General features: G+C 42.0%; 1 protein-coding gene across 1 annotated transcript in view; it reads right to left on the bottom strand.

The window, feature by feature from the left end:
• ttn.2 (titin, tandem duplicate 2) overlaps positions 1-17190 on the bottom strand; it is a 173622-nt gene that overhangs the window by 24274 nt on the left and 132158 nt on the right. Inside the window, exon 172 of the mRNA XM_066641306.1 lies at positions 54-17156. Within this exon, the coding sequence (XP_066497403.1) occupies positions 54-17156 (17103 nt within the window). The remainder of the gene's footprint in view (positions 1-53; positions 17157-17190) is intronic.

A 17190-nucleotide genomic window follows, 5' to 3' on the forward strand; every position in this document is an offset into this window, starting at 1 on the left:
CAATATATAACGATACTGATGTATAATGTTGGTCAAACATTTTAATAATATACCTGTAATTTTAGTTCCCTCTTTGGTTTCAAGTGGTACTCCAATTCCATATTCATTTTCACCAGTGACTCTGAAATAATAAACCCCTCCCTCTTGCAGATCAGTTATTTTGAAGGTAATACGGGGGCAACTATCTGTGATCCTGGTCCATCCCTTTTTGCTGGCTTCACGTAGATCCACAAGATAGTTCTTTACAGGAGCACCACCTTCATTGTCTGGTGTGTCCCATGTAATAGTTGCAGAGTTTTTGGTCACCTCTTTTACTCCAATACTAGCTGGTGGTCCAGGTGAATCGAGCACTTTTACACTCAATGTTAGTGTAGCTGTTCCCGCAACATTTTGAAGAGTCACAGTGTATTTACCTGAATCATTTCTTGTAGCTTGCTCAACTGTGATAGATGTACAAGTGTCTGTTGTGTCAATGGCTGCCCTAACTCTAAGATCAACATCAGGTTTGTTCCACATTACATTTGGCACAGGCTTCCCCTTGAATGGGACCCTTAAAGTGAACGAACTGCCATCTTTGACAATCAGTGTCTTTCGCATTTCATTGCTGATAAGGAATACAGGTTCATCTTCTCTGTCTTTTGCTACTTGAGGATCAGATTCAGGACTTGGCTCACTAGGACCAATTTTGTTAATTGATTTAACCACAAAGACATATTCTGTTCCTGATGTCAGCCCTACAACAGTAAACTCAGTGTTCGTGGTGTGTCCGACTCCAACAATCCAGTCCTCCTCATTGGTTTTCCTGTATTCCACTGAGTATCCTGTGATTGGAGAACCACCATCAAACAGTGGCTTATTCCAAGCAAGTGTTATTGTGGATTTGGACGAATCAATTATCTTTGGTTTAGCTGGTGGTGATGGCAAGAACAATGGATCTTCTGCTTTTGTCAAGGGGCAAGGCACACTTGGTTCACTTAAACCTGCAGCATTTTCTGCATAGACACGATATTCATATTCACATCCTTCACGGAGATTTGAAGCTTTAACTCTTAGATCATATACTGGCTTTTTGTTGACGCGAACCCAGCGAAGGCCAGATTTTTCACGTTTTTCTATTACATAGCCACCAATGCTACTGCCACCATCAGACAGGGGTCTTTCCCAGCAGATTGTCATTGCTTCACTTGTTACACTGGTAACCTCAACATCAGTTGGTGGAGCAGGTTTTGTAAATGGATCCACAGCTTTAGCAGCATCGCTCTCCAGAGCCTCACCTGTTCCATATTTATTCACTCCCCTAACCCTGAAAATGTATTCATTGCCCTTTAGCAGTTTTGTGACTTTGCATGTTGTGGCCTTCATGTCTGCATAGACTAGGGTCCATGCAAGACGGCTTGTCTCGCGTTTCTCAACAATGTAGTGCTGAATTTCAGCACCACCATTTTCTTGTGGTGGTCCCCAAGATAAAGTGCATTTTTCTGCTGTCAATCCAGTAATTTCCAGTGGTCCAGATGATGGCCCAGGTCTGTCAAGGACTTTGCAGTTCACAGCTAAAGATCTGGTACCAGCTACATTCTGTAATGTGAGAACATACTGTCCAGAGTCTCTTCTAATACAGTCTCTAACAATCAGTGTGGTAGACAAAAGTGTTGAAGAAATTTCAACTCTTGCTTTAGCTTCGATTTCTTTTCCATCTTTTGACCATGAAATTACAGGAATTGGGCGGCCAGAAATTTCAGCATCAATCCTCAGTACTTCGCCTGCTTTAACTACAACAAGCTGTCTGAGTTTGTCATCAATTGTAATGCGGGGTGGATCCATATCATCTTTTACTGTAATGGGGCCTGTACCCTCTGATGGATCACTGAGTAATCCAGCTGCATTCTTTGCAATGACACGGAAATCATATCTCTGATCTTCAGTTAGGCCTGTCACATCAAAATATGTGTCTTGCAGATTGGTAAAATTGCACTTCAGCCAGCGCCCATCAGGAAGTTCTTTACGCTCAACAACATAACCAGTTATCTTGGCTCCGCCATCATTTTCAGGTTTAGACCAGGAGAGAGAAACAGAAGTTCTTGTTATGTTCATAACAATTGGCTGACCTGGAGGATCACATGGGTCCCTTGCAGCAACAGGCTCGGAGGCTTTTGTGCAAGGTCCAATACCTGCAACATTCTCTGCATATACTCTATACTGATAGAAAAGACCCTCTTCAAGACCAGTTACTTTGAACTGAGTATCCACAACAAGACCCCTAGAGATCTTTGTCCAGAGAATGCTGCTCTGGTCTTTGCATTCCAAGTGATAACCAATGACTGGACTTCCGCCATCACTGGCTGGCCGTTTCCATGTGACCAACATGCCTGATTTTGTGGCATGAGCAACTTGGAGGTCAGCTGGAGGGCCTGGTGGTGTGAAGGAGTACTGTGCAACTACTGGAGCAGTGTCAACAGCATGGCTCTTACCATAACGATTTTCAGCAGCAATACGGAACTGATATTCTGTTCCCTGTGATAAACGACTAATTTTAATTGATGTCCTTGCCACTGTTGCTGAAACAATCTGCCATGCTGTAGTGGTTGTGTCTCGCTTCTCAACAACATAGTTGTTGATTTGACACCCACCATCATACACTGGGGGATCCCATGATAATGAGATAAAATCAGCACTTACTTCATCTACTCTGATTGCACTTGGTGGACCTGGTTTGTCAAGAACAATGACTGTAATTTCATCAGATTTAGTACCAACTGAGTTGCTTAGAATGATTTCATATTTTCCAGCATCTTCCCTTGTTGCATCTTTAATGAAAATTTTAGAGTTTGTTGTAGAGGTCATAACATTTACTCTGGTTGTTTGTTTCAGAGAATGACCATCTTTCTTCCATGACACTTCTGGATGAGGTCTGCCTCTAAATGGAACATCTATTTTGAGGTCATCCCCAGCCTTAACACTGTAAGTGTTAAATAACAAGTCAATAACAGGTTCAATGGTAATGTCCTTGGCCACAACAGGTGCTACCAGGGGTTTAGCATCACTCCTTCCTTTGTCATTAACGGCAATAATTCGGAATGCATATTCCTCTCCGGTTGTAAGCCCTTCAATTTTGGCTTCCAGGGCTTTAACTGTGGCACATACAGTCCATTTATCTGTTCCTTTAGTTAACATCTCCACTATGTAGCCAGTTATTTTGCTACCACCATCATGGTCTGGCTTCTCCCATGAGAGACTTGCACTATGGCGAGTTACATCTACAAGCATAACCTTACCAGGTGGTAAAGGTGCCTGAGAAACTTTTACTGGGTCTGTGGTAGTTGCAGGTAATCCAACACCAAGTTCATTCACAGCCAGTACACGGAAGTGATAAACACCACCTTCCTGTAGATCATCTATTTTGAATGAATTCCTGACACATTGGTTTGTCACAGTTGTAAAGGCCATTCTTTTAGCTTCTCGTTTCTCTACTATATAATGTGTAATCTTTGCTCCCCCATCAATATTTGGTGGTTCCCACTGTAGCTGGACTGAGTCTCTCTTAACATCTTTAACCATTAAATTCACAGGAGCACTTGGGGAATCAAGGACTCTGACATTAACAAATGCAGATTTTATGCCCATATTGTTCTCAAGAGTCACAATATATTTACCAGTATCAAACCTGTCAACATTGTCAATGACAAGCATGGTGTAAGAGCTTGTGACTTCAATTTGTGCACGTTCTGTTAAAGGACCTTCTGCCTTTGTCCATTTAACTTCAGGTTCAGGTCTTCCTCTGATGGTGACAAACAATCTCAAAGTTGCACTTGCTCGAACATTAACCATTTTTCTTAGATCAGCATCTAACTCTACTTCTGGTGCCTCTAGTTTCTCAGCAGCAATAACAGTGCCTGGAACATCAACATGATCTCCAGCACCTTCAATATTAACTGCACATATACGGAAGTTGTATTCTGCATTTTCCTTCAGCTTTTTCACTGTGAAGTGTGTTGTCTGCACACCAGTGTATGGAGTACACACAATCCATTCGTCATCACTGGCTTCTTTCATTTCAACAATGTATCCAGAAATTGGTGCACCACCATCATAAATGGGCCTACTCCATGTCAGGGAAACAGTTGTACTTGAATGGTCTGTCACTTTGGGATTGCTTGGAGGGCCAGGAGGATAGGTCGCATCACAGGCTTTGTAATATTCAGATGGTTCACTAGGTGTGCCAACACCTGCAGCATTTTCAGCAGATACTCTGAATTCATAAGAATGTCCTTCTGTTAATCCAGTGGCTCTAAAACGCAAATCAGTTAGTCTTTTCTTGTTACACTTTGTCCATCTGACACCTTCTTTATCACGCTTCTCCAAAACATAGCCGTCAATCATTGAGCCACCATCATCTTGAGGTCGTTCCCATGTAAGGACCATTGAGTCTCTAGTGATTGCGCTTGCTTCTGGTGTTGAAGGAGGACTAGGTGTCTTGAAAGGATTTTTTGCAATGACTGGCTCAGACTCAAGTGGTTCACCAATGCCATATTTGTTTACTGCCATGACTCTAAAGATGTACTCATTACCTGGCAATAGTTTTGTGACTTTGTAACTGATAGCTTGAATTTTGGGTTCTACCACTGTCCAAGACAGTCGACTAGTTTCTCTCTTTTCAATGATGTAATGAGAAATACCAGCTCCACCATCATGTGTTGGGTGACTCCAGTGTAAATAGCATTTCTCTGCTCTGACACCAGTTACCTTCAGTGGCCCATCTGGTGGACCAGGTCTGTCCAGAACTTTTACATTCACAGGCACCTGTTTTGTTCCGCCTACATTGCTGAGACTTAGGACAAAATGTCCACCATCTACTCTTATGCAGTCTTTTACAGTTAGAACAGTCCGTGTAATGGTGGATTTTATTTCCATTCTTTGAGTAGTACTGTCAATTTCTTTTCCATCCTTTAACCACATTATATCAGGGAGTGGTTTGCCAGCAATATCAGCGTCAATGGAAAATGTGTCACCGGCATTCACTATGATGACATCCTTGAATTTTGAGTCCATGGAGACTGAAGGTGCTTCTATCTCATCTTGTGCAGTAATTGGCCCAGTGCTTTCAGAAGGCTCACTCAAAATTCCAGCAGCATTTCTTGCTATTACTCTGAACTCATATCTGTCTCCTTCTGTTAATTCTGTGATTGTAAATTGAGTGTCAATGATATTTGTGAAACTAGCCTTCATCCAGCGGCCTTCAGGCAACTTTTTCCTCTCAACAATATAACCTGTGATTCTACTTCCTCCATCATATTGTGGTTTTGCCCACTGAATTGTGACTAGATTCCTTGTGATAACAATAGCTTCTGGGGTTCCAGGGGCATCACAAGGGTCACATGCAATAACACCTTCTGAAACTTTGCTAGGTGGACTTATTCCAGCAATATTTTCAGCATACACTCTATATTCGTACTCAATGCCTTCTTCAAGACCATTTGTTCTAAAACGAGTGTCAGTAATTAGGAGCTTGTTAAGTTTTGTCCACAAAATACTGTTCTTCTCTTTGCGCTCAAGATGATACCCAGTAATAGGGCTGCCCCCATTATTGGTGGGTGGCTTCCATTCAATAAGCATATGATCCTTTGTCACTGAGGACACATATGGCATAGCAGGTGCTGCAGGTTCACTGAATGGATAACTAACAACAACAGGTGCTGAGTCCAGTGAAGTGCTCTTTCCATATCTGTTTTCAGCAAACACTCTAAATTGATATTCTGTGCCAGTTTTCAGCTTAGAAATTTTAATGGTTGTTCGTGCAATAGTTGCAGAAACAATCTGCCAGGCTGTGGTAGTGGTGTCACGTTTTTCCACAATGTAATTGTTTATCTGACAACCACCAGTGTATACAGGTGGCTCCCAGGAAATTACAACATAATTAGCACTTATTTCTTCAAATTTAACTGGTCCAACTGGTGGGCCTGGTTTGTCTAGGATGATGATACCAATTTCCTCTAAGACTGTGCCTACACTGTTTGTTGCTGTAACTGTATATTTGCCCGAATCCTCTCTGTTGGAATCTTTGATGCTAAGCACAGTGGATGTCACAGTCCTTGAGATGTTTAGTCTAGTTGTTTCTTTTATTGCTTGCCCATCCTTAGCCCATGACACCTTTGGTGCTGGTCGACCTTTCACTGGAATTTCTACTTTGAGGTCTTTGCCACATTGGACACTGTATGTATTAAAAGTTACTTTGAGGCTTGGTTCAATTGTAATATCTTTGGCTGTGACTGGAGCAGCTAGTGGCCTTGGATCACTTTTTCCTTTGTCATTGTAGGCAATAACCCTGAATAGATATTCTTGACCAGCACTAAGTCCTGTAACTGTACCCTCACATATTTTGGTAGTTGTTGCTACTACCCAGTCCTCTGATCCTTTGGGCTGCATTTCAATATAATATCCTAGGATCCTGCTACCCCCATCATGATCTGGTTTCTCCCATGACAGTGAAGCAGTAGACTTAGTCACATCAGTCAAAGTGACTTTTCCCACAGGTAAAGGAGGATCAGCTGTCTTTACAGACTCTTCTGTTTCTATAGGCAGACCAACTCCAAACTCATTCTCAGCCATGACTCTGAAGTAATAAATGCCTCCTTCAGTGAGATCACTAACACGTAGGCTAGTCTTCGTGCATTTTGTGGTAATGTTAGAAAATGCTGGCCGAGTTGATTTACGCTGGTCTACAATATAGTTCTTTATTTTCGCACCACCATCAATAAGGGGAGGCTCCCAAATAAGAGTGACATAGTTTCTTGTGATATCTTTCACCATTAGGTTTATAGGAGGGCCTGGTGTATCCAGAACTTTCACGCAAACAAATGCTGACTTGCTACCACTGCTGTTCTCCAGGGTTAATGTGTATTTTCCAGCATCATTTCTGTCACAGATGTCCATTGAGAGCTGGGTATAATCCAAACCCTTTTCAATTTGTGCTTTACTTGGTAGATCACCATCATCCTTAGTCCAACTTATCTCTGGAATGGGACGGCCTTTGAAGGGTATATTGATTCTCATAGAGCCTCCAGCACGGACCACAATGCCCTTCCTCAATTCAGAATCAAGTTCAATTTCAGGAGAGTCCATTTTATCAACTGGCTTCACTGTCCCTGGTACAGCAACTGGCTCACCAACACCCAGTTTATTCAGAGCACATACCTGAACCTTATACTCCTGGTGTTCTGTTAGTTTGGTTATTGTGAATTTAGTGTCATTCAGTCCAGTAGGTGGAGTACATGTTAGCCATTCCTCTTCATCAGCTTTGCAGATCTCAACAACATAGCCCTGGATGTCTAAGCCACCATCATAAATCGGTCTGTTCCATTCAATAGTCACAGTGTTCTTTGTGGTGTCAACAACGTGTGCATTAGTTGGTGGACCAGGTTTAAATGTGGGATCACATGCTTTGTAATAAACTGTTGGTGGACTTGGTTGTCCAACACCAGCAGCGTTTTCTGCAGATAATCTAAATTCATATTCATGATCCTCTGTAAGACTGGTAACTCTGAAACGAAGGTCTGTGATTCTGCGTTTGTTACATTTTGTCCATCTGACTCCAGCTCTGTCTCTTTTCTCTACAATGTAGCCAACAATTTCACTTCCACCATCAGTCACAGGTCGAGTCCAGCACACTGTCATAGAATCCCTTGAAATATTTGTTATTTCTATTTCTTGAGGAGGTCCAGGTGGAACAAATGGATTCCTCACAACCACAGGGACAGATTCTAAAGGTTCACCAACACCATATTTGTTGACAGCCATAACGCGGAAGATGTACTCATTTCCTTTAAGAAGCTTGGTAACTTTGAACATGGTTGCTCCACAATCGCTAGACACAACAGTCCAGGCAAGACGACTTGTTTCTCGCTTCTGGATGACATAATGAGAAATACTGCTACCACCATCATGTTGGGGTGGAAGCCATGATAATGAGCACTTCTCACTCGTTACATTCGAGACTGTTATAGGACCTTGTGGGGGCCCAGGCCTATCAAGCACTCGTACATTGAAAGGCACAGATTTAATTCCACCAACATTAGAAAGGTGCAAAATGTATTGTCCTCCATCCACTCTAATGGCATCCTTAACAACAAGCACTGCTTTGAAATCTGTGTTCTTGGTCTCAGCTCTTGCTAAGTTTTCAACATCCACATCACCCTTGAACCACTGCATTGTTGGAACTGGCTTACCCATGACAGAAGCCTCTAGGGTAAATGTATCAGCAGCACTTACAGTGATGATTTGGCTGTATTTCGAATCAATCTCAAATACTGGAGGCTGAACTTCATCTATAGCAGTGACTGGTCCAGTGCACTGAGAAGGCTTGCTGACAGACCCAGCACCATTTCTAGCAATGACTCTGAAGTCATATTTTGAGTTTTCTGTCAGACCTGTGACTGTAAATTCAGTTTCATGAATATTTGTAAAGCTGGCTTTCATCCAACGGCCATCTGGGAGGTCTCTTTTCTCCACAACATACCCAGTAACCAGACTGCCTCCATCATATTCAGGTGGTGTCCATTTGAGCATCACAGAGTGTCTTGTAACAATTACTGGCACAGGAGTACCAGGAGGATCACATGGGTCAAGAGCCACACAGCCCTCGGAAACTTTGCTGCATTTGCCAGTTCCCACAATGTTTTCAGCAGAGACTCTGAACTCATATTCAATACCTTCCTCCAGTGGTGATGTTTTAAATCGTGTGTCTTGAATAAGTGTTTTATTTATCTTTGTCCATAAAATGCTGTTCTTTTCTTTTCTCTCAAGGTGATAACCAAGAATAGCACTTCCACCATCTGAAGCTGGTTTGTGCCACTCAACAACCATAGATTCTTTTGTGAATGCTGAGACAAATGGAGTTCCGGGGGGTCCTGGCTCTTTGAAAGGGTACTGTGCAACAACCGGCTCTGAATCTATTGCATAGCTTTTACCATATCGGTTCTCAGCAAAGATCCTAAACTGGTACTCGGCTCCAGTTTTCAAATTTCCAACTTTAAGTGTAGTCCTTGCCACTGTTGCTGAAACAACTACCCAGTTGGTTGTAGTTGTGTCTCTCTTTTGTACAATGTAATTTGATATCTGACACCCTCCAATATATGTTGGAGGGTCCCACGACAGTGTAACACTCTCTGCGCTTATTTCATCTATCTTGATCGGGCCTGTTGGTGGACCAGGTTTGTCAAGTATAATGATTTCAACCATGGTTTCTTTTTGTCCAAGTATATTGGCTACAGCAATTTTGTACATACCACCATCATCTCTTGTTGCATCTTTAATAGACAGAGTTGTATGGTGTGCAGTGTCTGCAACATTAACTCTTGTGGTCTGTTTCAGAGCTACACCATCTTTAGTCCATGTAATAGTTGGTTTTGGATGACCAGTGATACGGGCTTCAATTTTCAAGTCATGGCCAACTTGTACACTATATGAACTTTGTTTTGTCTTCACTGATGGATCAATTACAAGGTCCTTTGCAAGAACAGAATGTGCTAGATACCTAGGATCACTCTTTCCTTTGTCATTAACTGCAATCACTCTAAAACTGTACTCCTCACCTTGGGTTAAATTGGTCACAGTAGTGTCAAGTGCTTTAACTTGGGTACATAGAGACCATTTGTCAATCCCCTTTGCTTGCATCTCAACGTCATAGTGGGTGATTCGACTTCCTCCATCGTGTTCTGGTTTTTCCCAGGACAACGATACGCTCTTGCGTGTAACATCCACTACAGTAACTTTTCCTGGAGGTTGTGGTACTTCAGATATTTTCAGTGGTTCTGGAGTCTTAGCAGGTAATCCAATACCATGTTCATTTTCAGCAAGAACTCTGAAGAAGTAGTTGTGGCCCTCTTCAAGTTGCTCAACCTTGTATGTCATTTTATTGCAGGAAGCCACAGCAGAATATACTTTTCTTGTGCTCTCACGCTTCTCAACAATGTAATTTTTGATCTTTGCTCCACCATCCAACAAAGGTGGCTCCCATGTCAAGGTAATTGAATTCTTTGTTATTTCTTTTACACGGAAGTTTGATGGTGCATCTGGAGTGTCAAGCACTTTGACACTAATAAATGCAGACTTTGTTCCACTTGAATTTTCCAAGGTCAGTGTGTATTTTCCACTGTCAAACCTGTTTATGTTTTCAATTACAAGTGAGGTATAGCTGCTTGTAACATCAATTTGTGCTGTCTCATTAATTTCCCCATCAGCTTTCCCCCATTTCACCTCAGGAGCAGGACGGCCTCTGATTGGAACAAACAATCTAAGGGATCCTCCAGCTCTAACAGTAATCATCTTTCTCAAGTCAGCATCAAGATCAATATCTGGTGCCTCTAGTTTATCTTCCATGATTATGGATCCCTTAATATCAGCATTTTCTCCAACTCCAACCTTATTTATAGCACAAACTCTAAATTTGTATTCATGTTTTACCAACAGATTTTTAACTTCAAATCTTGTTTCTGTGATTCCAGTGGGTGGTGTGCATATCATCCATTCGTCAGATATGCCTTCACAGGCCTCAATAATATAACCTTGAATCTCACAACCACCATCATAAATAGGTTTACCCCAGTGCAGTACAACAGATGACCTAGAGATGTCAACAACCTTAGGATTGTTCGGTGGACCTGGTCTGAATACAGGATCCTGCGCTTTGTAGTACACAGTGGAAGCACTTGGTTTGCCAACTCCAGCTGCATTTTCAGCAGACACACGGACTTCATAACTGCGATTTTCAAGAAGACCTGTTACTCTGAAGCGCAGTTCACTAACTACACGCTTGTTGCATCTGGTCCATCTGACACCTTCTTTGTCCCGTTTTTCAATAATGTATCCTGAAATTGCATTACCGCCATCATTAATTGGTCTTTCCCATGTAACAACCATTGAGTCCTTTGTGATGTTGGATACTTCAACACCTGTTGGAGCATCAGGTGTGACAAATGGATTTGCTGCAATGACAGGTTCAGACTCCAAAGGCTCACCAATTCCATATTTATTCACAGGAATCACTCGGAAGATATACTCATTTCCGGGAAGAAGCTTGGTAATCTTAAGATTCAGGGTTTGCACCTTAGATTCGACAACAGTCCAGACTAGTCTACTAGTCTCTCTTCTTTCAACAATATAATGAGATACCTCAGCACCTCCATCATGTAAAGGTGTTTTCCAAGCTATGCAACATTTCTCACTTGTAACTCCATAGATTGAAATTGGCCCCTCTGGTGGCCCGGGCCTATCTAAAACTTTAACATTGACAATTGCAGATTTTTCTCCACCAACATTTTTCAGTAACAGTGTATACTGGCCTCCATCAACACGAATAGCCTCTTTTACACTTAAAGAAGCTGTGAAATCTGTATTTTTAATTTCTAGTCTAGCAGTATTTGCTAGTTCCTCACCAGATTTCATCCAATGAACTGATGGAACAGGCTTGCCAAATATTCCAGCATCAATCTTAAATGATTCTCCTGCATTAATAACAATAGTTTGAGAATATTTAGCATCCAAGTCAATCATAGGTGGTTCAACTTCGTCTTTTGCTGTGATTGGACCTGTACTGTCAGATGGAGCACTGAATACCCCTGCAGCATTTCTTGCAATGACACGGAATTCATATCGTTGGTCTTCCACCAAGCCACTAATGACGAATTCAGTTTCAATGATATTAGTGAAACTAGCCTTCATCCAGCGGCCACTGGGCAACTCTTTTTTCTCTACAACATAGCCAGTCACCCTGCTGCCACCATCAAACTCTGGCGCAGTCCATCTTAGTGTTACAGAACTTCTAGTGACAATTACTGCCTCTGGTTTGCCTGGAGGATCACAAGGATCTCTTGCCACCTGGACATCTGACACTTTGCTGGCTTTGCTAAGACCAACAATATTCTCTGCATAAACTCTGAACTCATATTCAATGCCTTCTTCAAGACCACTGACCTTAAATCTTGTGTCTGGAATAACTGTCTTGTTTTGTTTTACCCACAGGAGGCTATTTTTTTCTTTGCCCTCGAGATGGTAGCCTATAATCTTGCTTCCACCATCACTGCCAGGTTTGTTCCAAACAACAACCATACTTTCTTTGGTAACAGATTGAAGAGTGGGGATTCCTGGTGTGCTTGGTACCTCAAATGGATACTGTGCCAATACAGGCTCAGACAAAAGATATGAGCTCTTTCCATATCTGTTTTCAGCTGCAATCCTGAATTGATATTCAAAGCCAGTCTTCAGCCTTGCAGCCTTAATTGTTGTTCTTGCTACAGTTGCTGACACAATCTGCCAGTTTGTAGTAGATGTATCTCTTTTTTCCACAATATAGTTGTTGATTGAACAGCCACCTTCGTACTCTGGTGGTTGCCATGAGAGGATCACACTCTCTGCTGTTACCTCATCAATTTTGATTGGGCCAGTTGGAGGGCCAGGTTTATCTAATACGACTACAATTATGTCCGTTGTAGCCTCTCCAGCAGAGTTTGCTATCTTGACAGTATATGTACCCACATCATCCCGTGTTGCCTCTTTGATTACAAGATATAAATGCCTATCAGTTACTTCAGCATTTACTCTTGTTGTCTCTTTCAGAAGAGCACCATCTTTGAGCCAGGTGGCTACAGCCTTGGGCTGAGCAACATATGGTACATCTATCTTGAGGTCATCACCTGCCAGCACACTAAATGTAGTGAATAAAAGCTTGAAAGTAGGGGAGATGACAGTGTCTTTTGCCACTACAGGCACATTAAGTGAACGAGGATCACTGGTTCCTTTTTCATTTGTGGCGGATATACGGAAAGAATACTCTTCACCTTGAGTTAAACCAGCAATAACTGCCTCTGTCACTTTAACAGTCATGACCTGGGTCCACTTATCACTGCCCTTCCCTTGCATTTCCACAATATATCCTGTAATCCTGCTTCCTCCATCATGATCAGGCTTCTCCCAAGACAGAGTTACACTGCTGCCTGTTACTTCTTTAAGAGTCACCTTGCCAGGAGGAAGAGGTTTTTCAGAAATCTTGACAGGTTCTGCAGTTTCCACTGGGAGGCCAACACCAAATTCATTCTCAGCCAAGATTCTGAAGAAATATAATCTACCCTCCTGTAGATCACCGATTCTCCAGCTGGTTTTAGGGCAAGAAGTATTTACAATGGAGTAGGCCTTTCTTGTTGATTCACGTTTTTCTACAAGGTAATGCCTGACTCGTGAGCCACCATCAATAATCGGAGGATCCCAGATTAGGGAGACAGAATCTTTTGTGATTTCCTTAATTGTGAGGTTTTGTGGTGCTCCTGGGGTGTCAAGCACTCTGACATTCACAAATGCTGTTTTGCTTCCTGAACTGTTTTCCACTGTTAGCATATACTTCCCACTATCAAACCTGTCAACATTCTCAACAACAAGTGATGTGAATGAAGGTGTGATCTCAATAGATGCTCTGTCAAGAGGTTCGCCATTCTCTCTAGACCATTTAACTTCTGGTGCAGGTCTTCCTTTAATTGGAACAAACAGTCTCAGAGTGCCACAGGCTCTAATGTTCACTATTTTACGAAGGTCAGAATCCAGCTCAACTTCTGGAGGAAGATATCTGTCCTCTGCTTTTGGTGAGCCAGGTATAGATGCAGGCTCTCCAACACCCTCACAATTCAAAGCAGAAATATTTATTTTATATTCTTGGTTTTCAGTTAGATTGGTTATAGTAAATGAAGTTCTTGTCAGTCCCTCTCTTGGAGTGACAATTGTCCATTCATCTTCCTCTGGCAGGCATGTTTCTACAACATATCCTGTAATGTCAGAACCCCCATCATAAACAGGTTTATTCCAGGCAACAGTAATACTTGATTTTGTTGTGTCCAAAACTCTTGGATTCACTGGAGGTCCAGGCTGGAATATTGTGTCACAGGCTTTATAAAATGGACTTGAAGGGCTTGGTGCACTTAAACCAGCAGCATTTTCAGCAAACACCCTGAATTCATATTCATGCCCTAGTGTAAGACCAGACACTTTAAAGCGCAGGTCAGTAACTGTCCTCTTGTTGCATTTGACCCATCGAAGACCAGTTTTGTCCCTTCTTTCAATTATGTAAGTATTTATGGGACTTCCTCCATTGCTTTCAGGGTGTCCCCAGCATACCACCATAGAGTCTTTTGTAATAGTTGTGACTTCAGGGGCTTGTGGTGGATCAGAAGGTACATATGGGTTAGTTGCAACAGCAGGGTCAGATTCAAGGGGTTCTCCTACTCCATATTTATTCACAGCCATAACTCTGAAGATATATTCATTTCCTTTGAGCAATTTGGTAACTTTATAACGGTTGACTTGTAAATCTGTAGCTACATTTGTCCATGCAAGTCTGCTTGTTTCACGCCTTTGGATGATGTAATAATCAATTTTTGCTCCCCCGTCTTGAAGTGGTGGTAGCCATGACAGAATACATTTCTCTGTTGTCATGTCTGTAACATGAAGTGGTCCTTCTGGAGGCCCAGGCCTATCAAGGACTTTGACATTAAATATAAACTTAGCAAATCCTCCAGGATTGCTAGCAGTCAGAGTAAAGGCACCTCCATCTCTTCGTAAAGAGTCTTTGTTAATCAAACATGTGTAGAAATCTGCTGATTTGATTTCCAGTTTTGCAGTGTCTTCCAGCTCCTTCCCATCTTTTGTCCAAACCAATGATGGTATTGGTCTTCCAGTAACATTTGCGTCTAATTTAAAGGTATCTCCTGCTTTAACTACCACAACACTACTAAAGCTGGCATCAACATCAAGTCTTGGTTCCTCAATATCATCCCTGCAGATTATGACTTCAGAAGGTTTGGAGGGTTTACTGATAGATCCAGCAGAATTTCTTGCAAATACACGGAATTCATATGATGAATCTTCTGTCAGACCACTTACAGTGAAGGTTGTTTCAAGAATATTGCTAAAGTTGGCTTTAAGCCAGCGTCCATTGGGCAATTCTCTCTTTTCCACTGTATAACCAGTGATGGGGAAACCACCATCACCCTCTGGCTTCATCCACTGCAGAGTAACCTCATGTCTAGTTATATTAATAGCCACTGGCTTACTGGGAGGGTCCACTGGATCAAGTGCATAAGCCATCTCAGATGGTTTACTTGGCTTGCTAAGACCAGCCATGTTTTCAGCAATAACACGGAATTCATATGCAATTGCATCCATAAGACCTGTTGATTTGAAAATATTACCAACTACAAGGGCTTTGCTGATCCTCTGCCAAAGAATGCTGTTTTTCTCTTTCCTTTCAATGTGATATCCCAAAATTGGGCTTCCACCATCTGAGGAAGGTTCGTTCCAACTGATAGTAATGAAGTCTTTTGTGAATGCAACAACTTGGGGAATTCCTGGTTGGCCTGGTACATCAAATGGATAAGCAGCAACCACAGGTTCTGATGTAAGGTAGGGGCCAACACCATATCTATTTTGAGCTTTAACACGGAATTGATACTCAGTTCCTGTTGTAAGACGTGCAGCTTTGAATGTTGTACGAATGACAGTAGCTGCCAACTCCACCCAAGAAGTTCCTGTGGTCTCCCTCATTTCAACAATATAATTATTGATAGGAACTCCTCCATCATATTCTGGTGCATCCCATGATATGAGTACATAGTCACAAGACACTTCATCAATCTTAATTGGTCCTGTTGGAGGTCCTGGGATATCATGAACTTGGACAATAATGGTCTCCGTAACATTTCCCAATAAGTTCTTTCCTGTCATTGAATACTGGCCTTCATCCTTTCTCTTGATTTCACGTATGTTGAGAATGGTAGAGATTGTTGTGTCTTCAATGTTGATTCTCTGTGTCTGTCTGATTTCCTTATCTTCTTTTTTCCAGACAACAGTTGGTCTTGGGCGACCCAAAACAGGGATTTCCACCTTCACATTATCACCTGCTTTGGCTACTACCAACTTCTGATAGACACCTCTAAGATCAAATCCTGGTGGTGTGGTCTGCTCCTTAATTACAACAGGTCGGCTTTCACGAGGTTCACTTCTGCCTGAGTTGTTCACAGCAAATACACGGAATATATACTCTGCATTTTCTGTCAAATCTGTGACCATGTAATCCAAAGACTTAATTGCTGTCACATGTGTCCACTGTTCAGAATCCTTCTTTTGAGCCTCAATAACATAACCAGTGATTCTACTACCTCCATCATGTCTTGGCTTGGTCCATGCAAGAGTTGCTGTATCTTTTGATACATCAGTTACTATGAGATTGTCTGGTGCCGATGGAGATTGAGAAGCTCTGATGGGCTCAGGTGTCTCTGCTGCCTCCCCAATACCTTGTTCATTTTCAGCAGAAACTCTAAAGTAATATTCAGCCCCCTCTTCTAAATCTGTAACTTTGTAGGAACATTTTTGGCAGTTTGTACTAATTGTTGTGAAGGCCTTTCGAGTTGCATCTCGCTTCTCAATTATGTAATTTTGGATCTTAGATCCACCATCAATAATTGGAATCTCCCACTGAAGTGTTATACTATGTTTGGTGATTTCTCTTGGCTTCAAGTTGACTGGTGGTCCTGGTGTGTCCACAACTCGGACATTAACAAATCCTGTCTTCTTTCCTGCTACATTTTCTAATGTCAATATGTACTTGCCAGCATCGTATCTTGTGCACTCAGGAACAACAACTAAAGTGTATGACTCAGTAGTATCAATATGGGCACGGCCTTTAAGAGGAACATCTTCCTTCATCCATGTAACCTCTGGAGTTGGACGACCTTTGATGGCCACAAATATACGAATAGAAGCACCAGAGCGAACAACAAGTGTTTTTCTAAGTTCTGCATCAAGTTCAAAGTCAGGGAGTTCTTCACGGTCAACAAGTTCGATAACTTTCTCAACTTCAGCAGGTTCTCCACGTCCTTCTGAATTAACTGCACTCACTCTGAAATTATATTTTGCTCCTGCTTGTAGGTTCGGAATTACAAACTCTGTTATCCTCAACAGTGAAGTTGTGGCTTGAACCCAGTCATCGTCTCCCTCCTTTCTGTGCTCAACAACATATCCGGTCACACTGAGTCCACCGTCATAGAAGGGCCTACCCCAGCTGAATGTGGCTGTTGTTTTTGTAGTATCAATAATTTGTGGGTTGGATGGGGGTCCAGGGGGATCTGATAAATGAAAAACATATATTAAAAAGTAAAG

Source organism: Hoplias malabaricus, chromosome 12, assembly GCF_029633855.1.
Source record: "Hoplias malabaricus isolate fHopMal1 chromosome 12, fHopMal1.hap1, whole genome shotgun sequence".
NCBI classification, from domain to species: Eukaryota; Metazoa; Chordata; class Actinopteri; order Characiformes; family Erythrinidae; genus Hoplias; species Hoplias malabaricus.